The sequence below is a fragment of the Brassica napus genome, chromosome C6 (genome assembly GCF_020379485.1).
Source record: "Brassica napus cultivar Da-Ae chromosome C6, Da-Ae, whole genome shotgun sequence".
NCBI lineage: Eukaryota > Viridiplantae > Streptophyta > Magnoliopsida > Brassicales > Brassicaceae > Brassica > Brassica napus.
Genome location: NC_063449.1, coordinates 38224356 through 38241129, shown reverse-complemented (window position 1 = coordinate 38241129; position 16774 = coordinate 38224356). Strand labels below are relative to the sequence as shown.

The window sequence follows — 16774 nt, the reverse complement described above, 5'->3', positions numbered from 1 at the left end:
ATGTTTCTTTGATTCTGAAAAGATCTGCAAGAAGAGGAGAACATTGATTTGGGGCAATCGTAGGCTGTTCAATAGTACTACACACACAACCCATGATCCTCCTCCAACGAAAGAGGATGAGAGCAAAAAGAAGAAGTAAGAATATGGAAGCAAAGCGGTCTCGGGAAGCGGATGAAGCCAACTTGTTTGGTTGAAGACAGAAAAGATGCCTAAGAAAACTAAAAAGGCTATTTCCAACATCCCACATCGCTATGTATAGAAGCATTGGGCATAAGCTTGGCACTATAAAAAGGAAGCTGAGCCTAACTTTCAAATCATACATTTCTCGGCCTTTTGGCTAAGATCAAGTGTAGTATCTGTTCTTATCAGTTTAATATCTGATATGTGGTCCATCGGACCACACGATATTAACTCTATTTTTTAAGGGAAGAAGCCTATCAAGATAGCTTGCTATCTGGGCCTCTATGAGTCGCTCATGCGTTGCACTACTGCATGGGCCTGGCTCATCCCGCTAAATCAATAGTTAAATTTTACGGTTAAAACAGCCAATGGTTTCAGCATAGCCGAAGGGAAGGAGATAGTTCATTTTAACTTACTTAAACGTCCGCAATAGCTGGTAGAGTTGTAGTCAAGGTCAATGACCAGAAAAGTAACACACACCAAATGTGTATTCCTGCAATGCATCATGTACACATTCCTCTCCTTGGGGAATGGTGATACAGTTACAGAGATTTCTGAGCTTTGAGATCCCCATTTGCATCTAAAAGGACAGTGAAAATCTATCTAGATTCGAGTGTATGAAAGCCCTAAGGTAAGTTAAAAGCGTTTTCTATCTTCATCTTCCACATATTTCTCGGATTATACGCAACTAGTGAACGACGAGTCATAACATCCGCATACTCAAATATTTAAGGTTGCAGGAGTGGACTCAAGACACACTCAAGCTAAAGTAAAGGATAAGATGAGATCTCATTTATGTGGCTACAAACCTTTCATATCAAGTACATCTTTCCCTTTCTTGATGCTATCATAACCTATTTGCGTAAACACAGCAGAACTCCAAGAAAAAAACAGATACTATATAAACATAGTCAGACTTAACGACAGAAGCTGCAGCTTTGACCACTGAGAGAGAAATGATTCTTTGTTTAATGCAAAAGAGTTATGGCAGACAAAGAAATGAACCAAAATCTTTTGAGGGCCAAGACAACTAACATTTGATAAAAGAAACAAAAAAAAACTAAAACTTGATAAATCCAGCTCTTGTGTTGTGATTTTAACCAAGTCCTTTTATTGTTTTTTAGTAACTGTTCATCTCCTAGACTTCTTCTTCGAGGCCTTAGAGGAAGCAGGCTTCGAATGATCAGCACCTGCACTCTTATTAGTCGCTTGGCTTGACTTTGAAGTTGAAGGAGCTGTTTCTTGTTTATCTTGCTTCGTCACTGCACCCTGCGAGCCACGGATTTGAGCTGCTCTCTTGTCCTTCCTCTTGGGTCTGTAACTTGACATTTCCCTTCTCGGAAGCCACCTTTCAGGGTCCGGAGGTGGACCCGGGTTTGCCAGATCAAATCCTTTCGGATACTTTGGCTTTCTCTTCCTCTTCCTCTTTGCCTTCTCTTTGCTCTTCACTTCTTCCTGCATCGCTGAAGCAGCAGCGCCTTCCATAGGTTTTGCACCAGATGTCTTTTCAAGGTTATCCACATCAACAGCTTTCAACCCCGGCAACGGTTTTAGCTGTTTCTCATAAGTTTCCGCTTTCTCGACGTTGACGCAAGCAAGTGTAGTCACGAGACCAACCAGAGCATCTGTGCTTTTATGTTTTTTCACAATCTCCTCGTATAGCCGTGAAGCCTCCTCTTCTTGACCATGCCTGAGCTTGAAGGAAGCAGCCTCCGGCATCAATATGCTAAGCTTATTGGTTTCTATCATCGAATTTGACCACCACTTGATTGATGAGTCAAGAACAGCTGCAGCACCAGCGTTGTCCCCAGCGCGCTCTTTGAGTGCAACAATGGTGGCAACAGTTGCAGGAAAATGCTGGATATCAGTTATTTGGGACAGGGACTCTGCTGCTACTTGAGGATGAGTAGCAGACGCAGCAATTTGTGCCCTGGCCAAGAGAACCAACTTAGACTTCTCCGGGAACTTTTCAGCACACTGTCCCAGAAGTTCTTCAGCTTTCGCAGCCTTGTTCTCTCTCACCAAAACAGCAGCTTGAAGCAATGTAGGCATAACACTCTCAGGAAACAGGCCAGTCAGCGCAGCACAAAGTTCTCGTGCCTGAGGTGAGAAAGTTTTGAACTGGTCAAGCCAAATAAGCAAGGAAAAAAATAGAGGCATAAATAAGATTTCAAGTTACAAGAACCTGATCAATCTTATTAGCATGGAGGAGCAGAAGGACGCGTTTGGCATATATAGCTTCCTTATGTTTCTGCGAAAGCTTCGCATCAAGTGCTTGAGAAAGCTTAAAAATCTGGGAGTCTTGGTCTTTCAGCCGATCAAGCTTCCTCAAGCCATCAGAAACATCTTTGGAACCTTTCAAGGCGATAAGGTTGTTCACAGTAACAGCAAGTGACGACTCATCAACAACGTTTCGTTTAATGATGTCTACATAAGAGCTGCTGGATTCTTGAGTTTGTCCAAGGACCTGATTAAAAAAACTACGTTACTAACGAGTGGAAGATATCCTGACATAAAGTTAAAGACAAGGCGAGCAGCATGAAAAATACCTGTTGGACATATGCTAATTGGACAGAAATTGGGCCCAGCTCATTTTCAATATCCTCATCAGCAAAACCGTCATCCGTGAGTGTTTCCTGACCAATTATGTCTCAAACCAACAGCATCTATATCAGAAAATGTGTATATTGTACAAAAACTTCGAGAATCAGTAGCCAAATGATCAATGTACTTGAAGTGTTGATACACATACATCCCTAATACTAGATTGATGTGACTATCAATAGAGATATTATGATTAAACAGTGAGCATTGATGATAAGACAAGAAAGAACTGAGACCAAACAGCAAGGTTCAGTGTTCTTCTAGAAGAATAACCAAAAGAAGTGGGGGGGGGGGGGGGGGGTCCAATTAACAGTTACTATTAGGAACAATCGCCTAGGAGATAAGGATAATGACCAATCCTAATAACATTATGTCTCGAACTTCTCAGAGAAAAAGAGAGATAATTTACCTCCTGGCAGTGAGCAAAAGCTGTTCTGCATTGGCGTAGTTACCGTTCTCAATCAAAGAGCAAGCAGTGTTAAAAGCCAACTCAAAGCGCTACTAGTTGGTTTGATCCTCCAAGTCTCCAACGCTCCTTTCACTTGAGAAGCTTTACCAGCGGAAACCAAACCGGCCACGAAATTGACCTCTGCCGTTTCAATCTCCGAGTCCTTGAGCGTCTGATACACACCCACGCAAGCATCTGTTTTCCCCAGACGGTAGAGAATCTGAGCCTCCAAAAGCGAAGTCTCGGAATCTCTCTCTCGGCCTCTTTAACACGCAATAGCCTCGTCTAGCTTGTTTTGACGGTACAAGCAATACGCCTGATTAAGAGAATCAATCAATAATAGAGAAACCGTTAAGAGCTATACAATCATTCATTTCGAGTAAACTAGAATGCACAATGTAGTTCGATTACTCTTATGGAAACTGACCTTTTGAAACCCTAGATCGATGGGAAGCTTGTGGAAAGAGTGAATGACGGAGAGAGCGTCGTCGATCTTATCGTCTTTGACAAGAGCCACAGCTTTGCATCCTCATCGGCAGGTGCAATCGACAAAACTGGAAAAAAAAACAATCACAATTTCAATTTCACCTGAGAATTGTAGGAGGGAGGTGGAGCTGAGTAGTGTGTACCTTGATCAGCGACCTTAACGGCTTGTTCGTATTCGGATCGATTGATGTGCCTATCGAGAGTGGTGAAGAGATCTTCGATTGCAGGGGGAGGCTGTGAGGTTTTGGGTTTCTCTTTCGATTTAGGAGCCATCGATGGCTTTGCTGGGAGAAGAAAACGGAGATGGAACTAGAGAAAGGTTTGATGCATGTGTTGTCGAAGACGATACTCATGGGCTTTTAAATGGGCCTTTACCATGATCCATTTTTTCTCTAACGTCTCCACACGAAGATTATCCCGTCCGCCTATCACTTCCAGCCTTGAGGGGGACATCAGGGAGCCGAGGGACTCACTACACCTTCTAAGCTTTTCCCTCCCACTCCCAATTTTATTTCCCCGAGAGAGAAAATAGCGAAAATGTCAGAAAACGATGAAGGAAACGACAAGAAAACGCAAGGATCTAACCCTAAGAAGCTCAAACTCGTAACCTTCACCGGAGCCGCCGGGCTGTTTGGACTCGCCGTCAGTTTCGCCATCTTCGCTTTCAACTCTCACAAGCAAAAATCCAAAAAGAAAGGTACTCTCCCTCGCTTGCGCTTGCTTGAATCCATATCTCACAATGCTGACTACGGATTCTCGATTTAGGTCTTCCCGGTTGCGATTCTGTTTGCGTTAACCTATCCGCGAAGGAGATCCTCGATTTAGCTGACCAAATCATCTCCAAGTCCACTCGAGTTCACGACGCTGTTGCCTCGGTTCCTCTAAACAAGGTAACTCGAAATCACTCGATTCACCAATATGGAAAAAAATGTTACTGACTTGAATGTCTGATTAATCTTGTAAGCTCTCTTATGAGAACGTTGTGTTGCCGCTGGCGGAGCTTGAAGCAAGGCTGCTTCCTCTTATACAATGCTGTGTGGTTCCTAAGATGTTATCTCCTCAGGATAATGTTCGTAAAGCTAGTGCTGAAGCTGAGCTGAAGATAGACGCTCATCTTCTCTCCTGCAGGTGTTTTGTGGATTCTTTTTTGATGGGGGCACGGAATGCTGTTTTTGAAACTGATGATCGTATCTTTGTGGCAAGCTTATCAGGAAACGTGAAGATGTTTATCGGGTTATCAGAATTTATGCTGCAAAGGGAGAATCAATTGCTCCTGAAGCTAAATGCTATCTACAGTGTCTGGTAAGGAAAACTGAATCATATGATTTTTCTCTGGCTGTCTCAGATACTACTATATCACATGGTTATGGGGTTAAGCATCTCCCAAATGTATAATGTTCCTTCTGCGAAGTTGTTAGTTGTTACCAATTCTAATTTCTCTTTCACACTTCTGTAATTTGTTAGTCCATGACTTTGTACTGTTTGAAAGTGGATTGACCAGCTTTGAATTGCTTAACAACATGTCCACTTGCAAATTTGATACTTTTGAAGTTTTCTGATCCTCATGGACTAGCAAATATCACTCTTTTAGGGTTTAGTATTCATGATCTTCCTCCAGTTGCGCTAGAAGAAAGCGGATGGGATAATGAGCTTTATTTCATAGCAGTATAGCACGTTTGCGAGAGTTGCTTGCTGACTTAGTTGTTTTTGCTAAGCTGTGGGGGTTTGAGTATTGATTTATGTTTTATCAGTGACAGGTTAGAGACTTCGAGGACAATGGTCTGAACCTTACTACAACAAAAAGAGAGGAAGTAGAGAGATTGAAAGATGAAATTGACGAGCTAAGCTTGCGATACGTTCAGAATTTAAATGAAGATAGTTCTTGTCTTTTCTTTACTGAGGCTGAGCTTGCTGGTTTGCCTGTAGAATTTCTTCAGGTGTTTAACCTGAATATTATTTAGCTTACTCTGTCACATGCAAATCCGTCACGTGTCTCGGACTTGACTTGTTCTGAACTATTTTTCATTTCTGCATTTCTTCCTGCAGAGTTTGGATAAAACTCAAAGTAAAGAATTTAAGCTCACCTTGGAAAGTAGTCACGTAGCAGCTATTCTGGAGTTATGCAAGGTAACAATTCCCATGTTCCTTTTTAATTGCCTTGCCACAGCAAATGTGGAAGATACATTTACTTCCAGTTCTTGATGCTAGCTTTGTATAACTGGGGAAGAATTTCAACATCTCTCTATGTTCAGGCCAACACATTCAAAGTTATCTTTAAACAAATTTTGGCTGTTGTTTTAAACTTTGCAGATAGCCAAGACAAGGAAGACAGTGGCTATGGCATATGGAAAGAGATGTGGAGATGCCAATATTCCGGTGTTACAAAAATTGGTATTTGCATGTTTACTCCAGAAACCCTTGGCAGGAGCCTGCAGCAGACTTCTAAATATTCTTGTCTTTGTAGGTTCAGTCGCGCCATAGATTAGCTCGCTTACTTGGCTATGCACACTTCGCTGATTATGCTCTTGATCATAGGATGTCAAAGACATCAACAACGGTTTGTGAAAGATCCTTCACGTGGTTTGTCATCATTCTTCACATCCTCGACTGTACTGAGGCCCTTCTTGTGTCCAGGTTATCAGATTCCTGGAGGACATCTCTTCCAGTTTAACGGATTTGGCTATTAGAGAGTTTTCCATTTTGAAAGATCTGAAGGTAAATACAATGTTGGTATTTCATATAATAGGTTATGCCTTTCTGAATACTTAACTTGTCCGGTTCTAATATCAGAGGAAAGAAGAAGGGGAGCTTCCATTTGGCGTAGAAGATCTTTTATATTATATAAAGAGGGTAGAGGAGCTGCAGTTTGATCTTGACTTCGGAGATATCCGACAATATTTCCCTGTCAGTTTGGTCCTTTCCGGAATCTTTAAAATATGTCAGGATCTTTTCGGTTAGTTAAGAGTCTGAGCACATACATCTTCTGGGGTCTTAATGTTTTTTTGCTTTGTCATAGGCTCACAGCTTACTGACTGATCTTATGATTTCTCTATTCAGGAATAAAAATTGAGGAGGTTACAGAAACGGATGTCTGGTATTATGATGTTCAAGCTTTTGCCGTGTTTGACTCCGGGTCTGGAAAGCTTTTGGGTTATTTTTATCTTGACATGTTTACAAGGTCCGTCATTAACCTTAGCTCATCATTCGCTTCAGTTTCAAAGCCTCCATTTTATTTTTAGCTGTAAGCACAATTTTGTTGGACAGAGAAGGGAAATTTAATCACAGCTGTGTGGTGAGTCTTCAGAACAATGCATTGTTCTCCAATGGTGCATGTCAGGTGACAATCTTACATCCTTGCCGGACCTTTATTTGGACCTGTTCTGGCATTTATCTTGTTTCTGTTTGTCTCCAGATTCCCATTGCGTTGCTTATTGCACAGTTTTCAAAGGATGGTGGTGGTGAAGCTTTGCCATTGGGATTCTCTGAGGTCGTTAATCTTTTCCACGAGTTTGGCCATTTGGTACGTGAATGAGATTTGTTACCACGTTTAAATCCTATGTTGCATCTTTTGTACTATATATCAAAGGATGTTTTGAAGTGATGTTCCTTGGTAACTATTGGCAAATAGGTCCAACATATCTGCAATCGTGCTTCATTTGCTAGATTATCAGGCCTACGTGTTGACCCTGACTTTCGGGAGATTCCATCTCAATTATTGGAAAACTGGCAAGTAAACTGATTGTTGTGTTATTCTTTCTGTATCATCAAAAATCCTCAGTGATGGAATATCATTATGGTATCTCTAGGTGTTATGAGAGTTTCACCTTGAAGTTGATATCAGGTTATCGTCAGGTGAGTGCATTTCGCACCAAATTTGTTGACTTGGGATTTACTCCTGTTGCCTTGGAGACGGACTGGTTTATCTAATTTGTTGGAATTGCAGGATATCACCAAGCCATTGGTTGATGAAGTCTGCAAAACACTCAAACGTTGGCGATATTCTTTCTCTGCACTCAAGTCGCTTCAGGAGATATTATACTGTAAGACATCTCTGCACGTGTCTCTCGGTTCTCTTTTCTAAATTATCATCAAAATAGGTTTTTATTGCTACAGTCAAAAGTTATCTTGATGATTATATGCCTATCAGCTTTGATTTATTCTTAGTGTATCCACTTAAATTTTTATTTTGTCACAATTGTTAGGACTAATGGTTTATTATTAAGATCAGTAGATTGTGTGGTTTTCTTATTATAAGTTTACCAAGAGGCATTATAGCGGTGTAAGAAGCTCATGATAAGGTAAAATGTGGCATTGACTAATGATGTTTAAAACATTGATGATCAGGTCTATTCGATCAAAGAATATATTCGGACGATGATGTGGACTTTGGCCAGCTAATCAGGAGTCTTCATCCAAAGGTAAACGCAGAAACTCTCAAAGCAATCTGGTTTATATATTAATGTGCAGTAGTGTCTTTCTCGATGTACAGGTGATGTTAGGGCTACCAGTGGTGGAAGGAACAAACCCTGCTTCATGTTTCCCACGTGCTGTAATTGGCTCTGAAGCAACGTGTTACAGCCGTTTATGGAGTGAGGTAATGATTGATTTGCACTCCGGCGCTGATTGGTCTTACCATCCGAGAATCTGATTATTTGTTTCTACAGGTGTTTGCTGCTGATATATTTGCTTCACAGTTTGGGGATGGGCATCCGAATCTGTATATGGGCTTGCAGTTCCGAGACAAAGTAAACGATAACCAGAAGCGTATTTGTGTTTATTATTGAATTTAGTGAGTATAACGCCAGCATTTTCTTCTTTTAGGTGTTGGCCCAGGGAGGAGGCAAAGAAGCCATGGAACTTCTCACCAGTTTTCTTGGAAGGGAACCATCAACACAAGCTTACATTGAGAGCCGGACAAAGTATGGTTTGTGATATCTGCGCATTTAACAGTAGGATGTTCTGTAATGAATCTGTCCGGCTGGTGAAAAATGAAAATGCTGTTTTGCCAAGCTGAACAACTTTTTGGTGTTGTCGGAGACTGTTTATTGAGTGAAGCAGAGTGAAGACTCAAAGTATGGAATTTGAAATGCTGATTCAAGAATTCAAATAAAATCATTAAACAAAATCTCTACATTATTCTAGTTATTCTATTATGTGGTTTGAGTTCTAAACCTTTTGATTCCGGTTCGGTTTTTTTTTATTCAAATTTGGTTTGTGGAATTTTGCCACCCCTGGTTTCTAGTGGCGTACAGAGACGTGAGGTGGATCAAGCTGGTACATAGAATAATAAGTGGCTAAATCCCTTTCCGGTTCAATTAAACCGAGTAGGACAAGTGGCACACCCAATGGATAAGGTACGATCCAACGAAATCATCATCCCCATTGCACACGGTGCTCAATGGAGGTGAGTATGTCTCTCAACGCGTTGGCTCGGCTTCCATTGAAGAATACAGGAAGACTCGAAGAGGTCGGTTTAGCAAGACACTCTCTGTTCACCTCGAGAACAGCATGCCGAGAATCTGCGAAGCGGGGGATGGTTTTCGTGGTGGAGGCGAAAGGGAAGAAAGGAATGGCGGCTCGTCAGTATCAACGCACACCTCCTCCCATGCCTAAGATTGAAGACGACGGAAACCCTAGATTCGTTATCTTCATTCGTATGGCCAATGTTCGTCTCTCCCTCCCTCATCACCTCCCCTTGGTTTTACTTGGCTTGAAGTCTTGATTGTTGTGTTAATAATAGTGTTTCTTGAAACAGGTGTATCTTTGGTATCCACTATCCAACTGCAAAGATCATGGTTGCTGCTAAAGATAACCTCTTGGGAAAGTATATCTACAAAGACACCATTGCTAGAAACATTGCTGCTGTCATTTACAGAGTAAGTAAGACAAGCTGTGCTTATCTATTTACTTTGTCTGATTTTGATGTGATTTCCTGATTGTTTTGCATCTTCAATAGGATGAAAAGGAAATACAAAAGACTGCAATTAAGCAGCATCGTGTCTTGCGGACTGCCACTGAGTTTCGATATGGCTACAAACTTGTTGTAATGCTCTCTGTCTTGGTAGCTCTGGTTTCTTTTCCTTTTACAAGCTCTGAAGTCTTTGGTTTTCAGGAAAACGGGAACATGAGAGCTGCACTTAGTACCTCGGATGTCATTGAGGTGAGCTATACAACCACTTTAACTCCATTGAGTGTGAGTGAATGGTGCATGTTTTTTCCTTCTAAAACATTTGAGTTTTGTCCTGTAATATCACAGCTCCCAACTCAGGACCAGCTTAAAACAGTGTTGGACAAAGTGAAAGACTTTTTCGGGGATGCTAAAGAGTCATTCGGGAAGATATCATCGTTGAATTCTGGGGCAGATGAAGAAAGCGCTGATGAGAAAGCCAAGCAAGTATAAACAGGTAACAATGTTTCTCTCTGTTCATCTTCAGTTGATGTTTTGGTGTCTTTTCAGCAGAATCATATACTGAATGACTATATTTCCCAGGGTCCCAAGGCTGGAGAACTGACACTTGGTGAGCTGATTCCAATCTCAACCGTCTTGATATGGGATGCAGAAGGTCCAACTGCCAAAGGGATATTATGACGAGATGCCTGCTATTTTGTGCACATTTTTCTTTTATACACCTCTCAGAGAAACAGTTTCTCTTAAATCTCTTGTAACATATAACCTATTGTGTTTGTAGATTTGTTGAAAGAAAGAGCTGTTCGGTTACAACCTGCGAGTTCAACTTTTCTTAAAAAGAAAAAGCTGTTGGTTAGAATTCTCTCTCACATTCTTTGATCCTAACCTTATGGGACAGATTCTCAACAGCTAGCAGATGATGGATACATAAAGCCAATGTGTAGGGCTACAAAATGCAAAGGTGTGTGATAAGGAGAAAAAAATGCTTAGTTTGCCAGTAAACACAATGTGTAGAGTAGAGATCTTATTCTCAAGATATGATAGGTCTAATATTTTCCTACCACACAAGAAAGCGAAACTAATGTGACAGTTTAATGATCTTAAGAGATGGGTATGAAACATATGGTCTTATCAATGTGGTGTAGTTAGCCTGCGACGCTCATGGATTTATTGTACATGCATTCGATCATGGAAGGTTCTTGGGAAAAGAAAATCTTTCTGCATATTACCAACCAATATAGGAAAAGAAGTTAATGGAACAAGAGTCAAGATATGAATAAACCTTGGTCTACCATTAGGGTATACTCGTCAGGGTGTCGTTTCCATACCAAAGATGGGGAGGGAGCTCAGACAGGAGTGATGTGCTACTACTGTAGTCTTGAAACTGGAAGTTTTGGAGTCCAGTGTTTGCAAAGAAATGCTCACCTTGAAACCAACTGAAGTCTAAATCAGTGTCTAAAGAATCTGAATGGTGTGCTTCTGGAAGTTCCCAGTTCAAGCTTCCCGGAATCGACTCTGTATTGCTGGTTGCATTGGAGCTGAAGGGAGCGGACAAGTCCATATCTTGAAGGATCACAGTAGAGTTCTTGTCTTGTGGCATGAGAAACTCATCCGCATTCACATAAGAAGGCTTCATTTCCTCTTGCATGAGAGACGGTGCAGAGTTTGCAACATAGGAACTTTGGCTTGGCAATGGCTGTTGCTGGAGAAAGTTGTTCTCGTACAGAATAGGAGGCTTGGATTCAAGTGGGTCTGGAACATCATTCCAGGGAAGCCGAGAGTCAAACACACCGGATGAGATGGGAGGATCATATCCTATACGTGTCTTTTTCGCTTTTGGAGGCATGTGGACATCACTGGTGGGGTCAGACACAGAAGCTGAAGCAAGTTGCTTTGGATCAGTCTCTGTTGCTTTAAGGAATGCATAGCTGCTGCTCTTGCCAGGGCTTTGATGTCCTGAATTAATCTCAGCATCTTTTGGAGGTGAATCCATATTCTTTACTCCACCAGAATAACACTTTATCTCCTTCCCTTTCTCTAATCTACTCAGGTACAGTCTGTATTTCTACAAAATAAAAATAAAAATAAAAATAGAAAAAGTGACAAAAAGCTTAGTGTTCTTCCTCTTTTGGATTAAAGAGAAGGGTAAAGTTTTACCTGAAGGTGGCTAGCAACATTCTCCCTAGTGAGCCATGGGATATTCATGAGGTCCAATATCTTCTTGGGACCAGCTTCTGCCATACACAAAGACACCAGAAAAATCACTGCCTATCAAGAAGAAATGCTAAAGAGAGGTACTTACTGTGATCACATCCGATCTGGTTAACAGCGTTGACAAACTTCTGGTGAAGCTCATAAGACCAAACCACTCTAGCTTTCTTGGAAGAAGAAGATTGGTCACTCTCATCCTGAAAAAGCTTCTTCTCAAAATCAAAGTCTTTTCTCTTCTTCCCAAAAGAAACATCTTCACCACCTCCAAGAAACTGCGCTTGGGTGAACCAATCAGCTCCTACGTCATAGCAGCAGCCTTCGATGTCTCTCACCTCTTGGAGCTTCTTTCTAAGAACATGTTGCCATATGATCTTCAGCTCCTTCATTCTTATCGGCTTCAGCAGGTAGTCACACGCTCCGTGCTGGACGCCTTTCATGACTCTGCTTGTTTCACCGTCCACCGACATCACTGTAAAAGCAAACAACAAAATTAATAATTAACCTTTTCTGTTTTTATTTTATTACTCAAGATCATATATAGAAGTCTCACTTATGACAGGGAGGTCCAGTTCAAGGCCAACGTGCTCAAGGAGCTTGAAGCCGTCCATGTCAGGCATGTTCACGTCGCTGATCACGATGTCAAACCCGTCCTTACGCTCTCGTAGCAACCTCAGAGCTTCTCTAGCTAACCCACAGGTAGTGACTGCAACGGGGTTAAAACAAAAGCAGAGGAAATTAAGTAGGTGGACTCCCAATGTGTAAAAACATAGAAAAAGAAGAAGGGAACCTTCGTAGGAGCACTTCTTGAGCATTTTCTCAAGAATCTTGAGCCAGGTTGGGTCGTCGTCCACCACAAGAACCCTGAGACCGACGGGAGAGAAGCCTTTCTCCATGTTCGCTGGCAAGAGAAGGAGAGAGAGAAAGGGAGAGATAGAAAGTGGTGTGTGTGTGAGTGAGTGTTTTTTTTTTTGGAAAGAAGTAAGTGGGAGAGGGGGTTTTTGTTTGCGTTTCCTTGTGAAAAAGTTACCCTCAGAATATTTGGCGCCGTTTAGATAACGGTCACTGGTGGCGCATGTTAACATTTACCTCTCTCATTTCTCTGTTTTGAAAACTAGGCTTAGAAGTTAGAAATTAGAATATTAGAAATTAGAATATAGTTTTTCTTTTAATTTTTGAGGATTGCTTTCGGAGAAGGAACTTTGTTCGGTCTAAGTTCACTGATAAAAAAAAAAGGTTAGAAATTCTATTTTGTTCTCTCGTTAGATTTGTAAGTTGATGTATTTCACTGCTCAATATTCCTTCAATAATGTAGCTCCTTCAAATTGCTCTTAGAATATTGCCACAATAAATGTAATGGATTATATTACTTATTATGTTTAATAGTTTTTAACTATATCTACAACTTTCTTTTGGTAGTATACACATAAGTTTTTTTTTTTGAAAAGAATATATACACATAAGTTCCTCTTATAAATTTATTATATTCTAATCAGGTAGTTTTTTTTATCAACTGTATCTTATTTAGAGATAGATCTACCGTATTTGTACATTTGTTGGATACACATTAATTATTCTTTTCAACAATTCATACTAGCATAAAATTATAAAACCAATGCTATAATACTATAATATATTTATTTATTGCAACAAGAGTATTATTCACAATAACTATATGTATATATAATATACATACATATATACACATTTAGAATTTCAATGGATAGAACCTCCCATTGGAAGTGCTCTAAGTTGGTCCTCGACTTTTCAGAACCGAACCTAGAGACCATTGTCAACTACTCCCAATTAGGTTGAGTAGGCTCTTTCACAGGAGGTTTCTGCAAACCATCAGGGATTACTTCTGCACGAAGTCCATGTCCAAGCAAATCTGCAGATCAAACTGTTGAAATAGCAGCTTAGACATGGATTTTTAAATATCCGGATGATCCAGTTGACATAGTCCCGGTTAACCCTAATACTTCATGTCTTGATCTTTACTCTTTAAATGTTTGACACTGGACAAAATTAGTAGAAAGGTAAAAGACAATAAAAGGAAAATGGTACACAGCTTGTCATGCACAAAGCTTTTTTATGGATGAGGACGTGGCCTGTCGAGACTTGATAAACCACAACAGATACCTCATTCATTATTGTTTCCTTTCCTTTTATAACCTTTTTGCCAATAAGAAAAAGATAAACGCATTACAACTTTATAATCAGTGTTATCATTGTGGTATTATTATTTGGGAGATGTGGATGTGCACAGTATACTGGCCATGTATATCTGTTCATGGTATTAGAAACGATGTATGCACGTGACCTGCTTTTGAAGGAACGATACCTCGTCTCGACTATTTCAATTTCAATTTTACTTTTGCTAGTGGTATTTCACAGTATTTTAAACTATGATTTAGGCGCGGCCGGCTAGCGGCTCTTTAGGCGGCATCAGACGCTACGTACGCAGTGGTCAGACTTCCCAATTACATACCATCCTATACGCCAGAGGCAGATCTAGGTAATAGGAAGATGGTGCAAATGCCACCTGGTTACCATCACGAGACTATATTTTACCCTTTTCTGTATGTTTTTTTTTTTTAATTTCTATTTAACTAGTTAGAGTATATTTTCTCTATCCTATTATCCATGTTTTTTTCCAAATATATTTAATTCTATTTTTTCGTAATTAGAATTATCTACACATGATGTGTCTCACTCTTTATTCCCTCCATACACCCACATAGATTAAGACATACGATTATTGCATCCTCATCAATTAATCTTCTCTAATCTTAACTTACAGATAATTGTTTTCTATAAAAATCTATATATTCTGGATTATTCATGAATTGTTTCTCAGTGACTTATAGACTATATTTTTCCCTTTTCTGTATGTTTTTTAAATGTTTATTTAACTAGTTAGAGTATATTTTCTCTATCCTATTATCCATGTTTTTTTTCCAAATATATTTAGTTCTATTTTTTCTTAATTATAATTATTTTTTCATTTTCCTAAAAAAGAAATAGATTTATCTTCTTTTAGTGGTTTTAGCTTTTTTAACAAATTATATGCCTTTTCATTGTCTTATTACAGAAAAGATGTTTTATTAATAAACATATATATATATATGTATTCTATGGTTGTGTTTTTGTCTTCCTTTAAAATGATAAGAAACAAATTAGTGAACAATACCAAACAAATAAATGGTATAAATAATTTTTTTTATTATTTAAAATTCATTTTATTGTGCCCCAGGCAAGAATCATATAGTCAAAGAAATGGTATAAATAGACATTACGCAGCCAAGGCGGAATCTACCCATGTTTGAGATTATCATTAAAAATTCAAATTAATAGTATAATTATATATTGTTCTTTTAAGTAATATCATTTATTTTAAATACTTTTTAGTTTAGTCATAAACCATATTAAATTTAATTGATCTGTTAAGTGTTAACTAAGGGTAAACTTTTCTTCTGAAATTTAAAATAATTGTAAACTTACGTATTGATACATCTTTATGTAATTTTAAAAGAATTGTGTGTGTTTTACATATAATATAATGGAGTGTTGGCATACATATGATATTTCTCATGCCCGCGAAGTTAAGAGTCGAGATCCATACGTGGTACGTCTTTGTGGATCATCATGGGATCGAACAAGGTAAATGTAACCTTTTCCCAAGCGGCATTACACCCAAAGAAACATGATTCTCACTCCTGAGAAAATAAAATACTTTGCAGACGCCAATAGACCCGACAGTACTTAATGTGTGTGTGTATAAAATTTGACATCTTTTTAAAAACTTTTTTTACCTTATTCTTCCTGATTCTCTAACCCCGAGGCAAAAGAGTCAGAGACTCACAGCGATGATTAGTAGCGGGCACGAGATATAGCAGAAAGACGTACGCTTTATTCCGTACGTATTTGTTGGTACCTCTCTACTTAAGATCAAATATGACATGGGTTTGAGTGTGCTATATTCGTCGCAATTAATTAAATAAAACATATTATATACTAGAATAGATAGAGGTTATAATAATGCGCCACAAAAGATGCACTAAGGTTGGATTAGACCCACTCAACCCAAAGGAAAAAGGTCTGATAGAGTTATTTCTCCAATCACCTGCCGACAATTCATACTTCTTGTGGTCAAATTGTAAATCCCTAATTTGTAGAATGTTTCCAGCACGTCGGCTCGTGTCATCTGCGCGCTGCTTATGGCACTAATCATCAATTATGTGCATGTAAATCGATGCTTAATGCTTTCACCCTCTAATTATTGGGTGGTATAAGTATAAAACCACTACCAATGAACGTTAATCGTTCCTTTAACTGAAGTTTCTCACTACTTTATTCACCATTATAAATGGTTTGATGCTGGAAGTTAATTTTAAGAGCTTTAATTATGTAACTACGCAGAGTATAATAAATGAAAACCAATGAGTGTGCAACTGCATCCTAATAAAAGGGACATCCACATTATATGTAAATATCAAGAGACTTTGGGCATGTAATCTTGTTCCAAGTGCTATTCTACACAATGATGAATGATCCTTAAAACTTTTTGTTGGTGTTTGCAGGCATTTGATTATGGATTTTCTAGAGCAATTCATAATGAATGTTTACAATTAATTTTATTATTTAATTTTATTATACATTTTCAAAAACTATTAACCGAAGATATTTGATTAATATTTTTAATAAATACAAAAATACTTTAAAATTTAGAAATTTTATTTTTGTAGAACAAAAAAAAATCTAGATTTTTTTTTTTACTTTCAGAAAGGAAGAAATATATCACACTATCATAATTTATTATATTCAAAAACATAAATAAAAAGAGAGAAGTGAACGATGGGAAAGAAGTAAAACAATAAGCTCAAACAGTGTGAAGATGATAACAATTAAATTAAGCAGTAGCAACAAAGTTGAAGTCAACT

At 39.0% G+C, this 16774-nt stretch overlaps 3 protein-coding genes, 1 non-coding gene and 1 pseudogene across 7 annotated transcripts; 3 read left to right on the top strand and 2 right to left on the bottom strand.

Moving 5' to 3' along the window:
* The first annotated feature begins 316 nt into the window (after positions 1 to 316).
* On the top strand, positions 317 to 512 carry LOC125589366. Its single transcript, XR_007325556.1, has one exon. It is a non-coding gene; the product is annotated as a U2 spliceosomal RNA (small nuclear RNA).
* Positions 513 to 1126: 614 nt separating this feature from the next.
* LOC106436808 (signal recognition particle subunit SRP72-like) lies at positions 1127 to 4063 on the bottom strand. The gene is made up of 6 exons (XM_048760174.1): positions 3862 to 4063; positions 3660 to 3786; positions 3194 to 3548; positions 2730 to 2830; positions 2366 to 2647; positions 1127 to 2280 (listed from the first exon to the last, which is right to left on the bottom strand). The coding sequence occupies exons 3-6, from the start codon at positions 3222 to 3224 to the stop codon at positions 1312 to 1314; spliced, it is 1383 nt and encodes a 460-aa protein (XP_048616131.1). The 5' UTR covers positions 3225 to 3548; positions 3660 to 3786; positions 3862 to 4063; the 3' UTR covers positions 1127 to 1311.
* A 76-nt stretch (positions 4064 to 4139) lies between these two features.
* LOC106436805 (probable thimet oligopeptidase) lies at positions 4140 to 8889 on the top strand. Of its 2 annotated transcripts, XM_013877754.3 has the most exons (20): positions 4142 to 4415; positions 4484 to 4608; positions 4683 to 4846; positions 4930 to 5020; positions 5476 to 5655; positions 5765 to 5845; positions 6029 to 6109; positions 6183 to 6275; positions 6353 to 6433; positions 6509 to 6671; positions 6776 to 6896; positions 6983 to 7055; positions 7131 to 7238; positions 7347 to 7444; positions 7525 to 7570; positions 7662 to 7758; positions 8063 to 8136; positions 8208 to 8312; positions 8383 to 8463; positions 8540 to 8889. In XM_013877754.3, the coding sequence occupies exons 1-20, from the start codon at positions 4256 to 4258 to the stop codon at positions 8648 to 8650; spliced, it is 2133 nt and encodes a 710-aa protein (XP_013733208.1). In that variant the 5' UTR covers positions 4142 to 4255; the 3' UTR covers positions 8651 to 8889. The 2 variants fall into 2 exon arrangements, with proteins under 2 accessions (XP_013733207.1, XP_013733208.1); XM_013877753.3 differs by having other exon boundaries at positions 4140 to 4415; positions 6983 to 7238.
* A 159-nt stretch (positions 8890 to 9048) lies between these two features.
* Positions 9049 to 10487, top strand: LOC106436807 (annotated as a pseudogene).
* A 105-nt stretch (positions 10488 to 10592) lies between these two features.
* LOC106436806 (two-component response regulator ARR11) lies at positions 10593 to 12919 on the bottom strand. Of its 3 annotated transcripts, none has more exons than XM_022705150.2 (5): positions 12388 to 12919; positions 11929 to 12306; positions 11784 to 11860; positions 10955 to 11691; positions 10593 to 10844 (listed from the first exon to the last, which is right to left on the bottom strand). In XM_022705150.2, coding segments are annotated over exons 1-5 (1725 nt in total). In that variant the 3' UTR covers positions 10593 to 10843. The 3 variants fall into 3 exon arrangements, with proteins under 3 accessions (XP_022560871.1, XP_013733210.1, XP_013733209.1); XM_013877756.3 differs by having other exon boundaries at positions 10593 to 11691; positions 12388 to 12540; positions 12625 to 12919; XM_013877755.3 differs by having other exon boundaries at positions 10593 to 11691.
* Positions 12920 to 16774: the final 3855 nt, after the last annotated feature.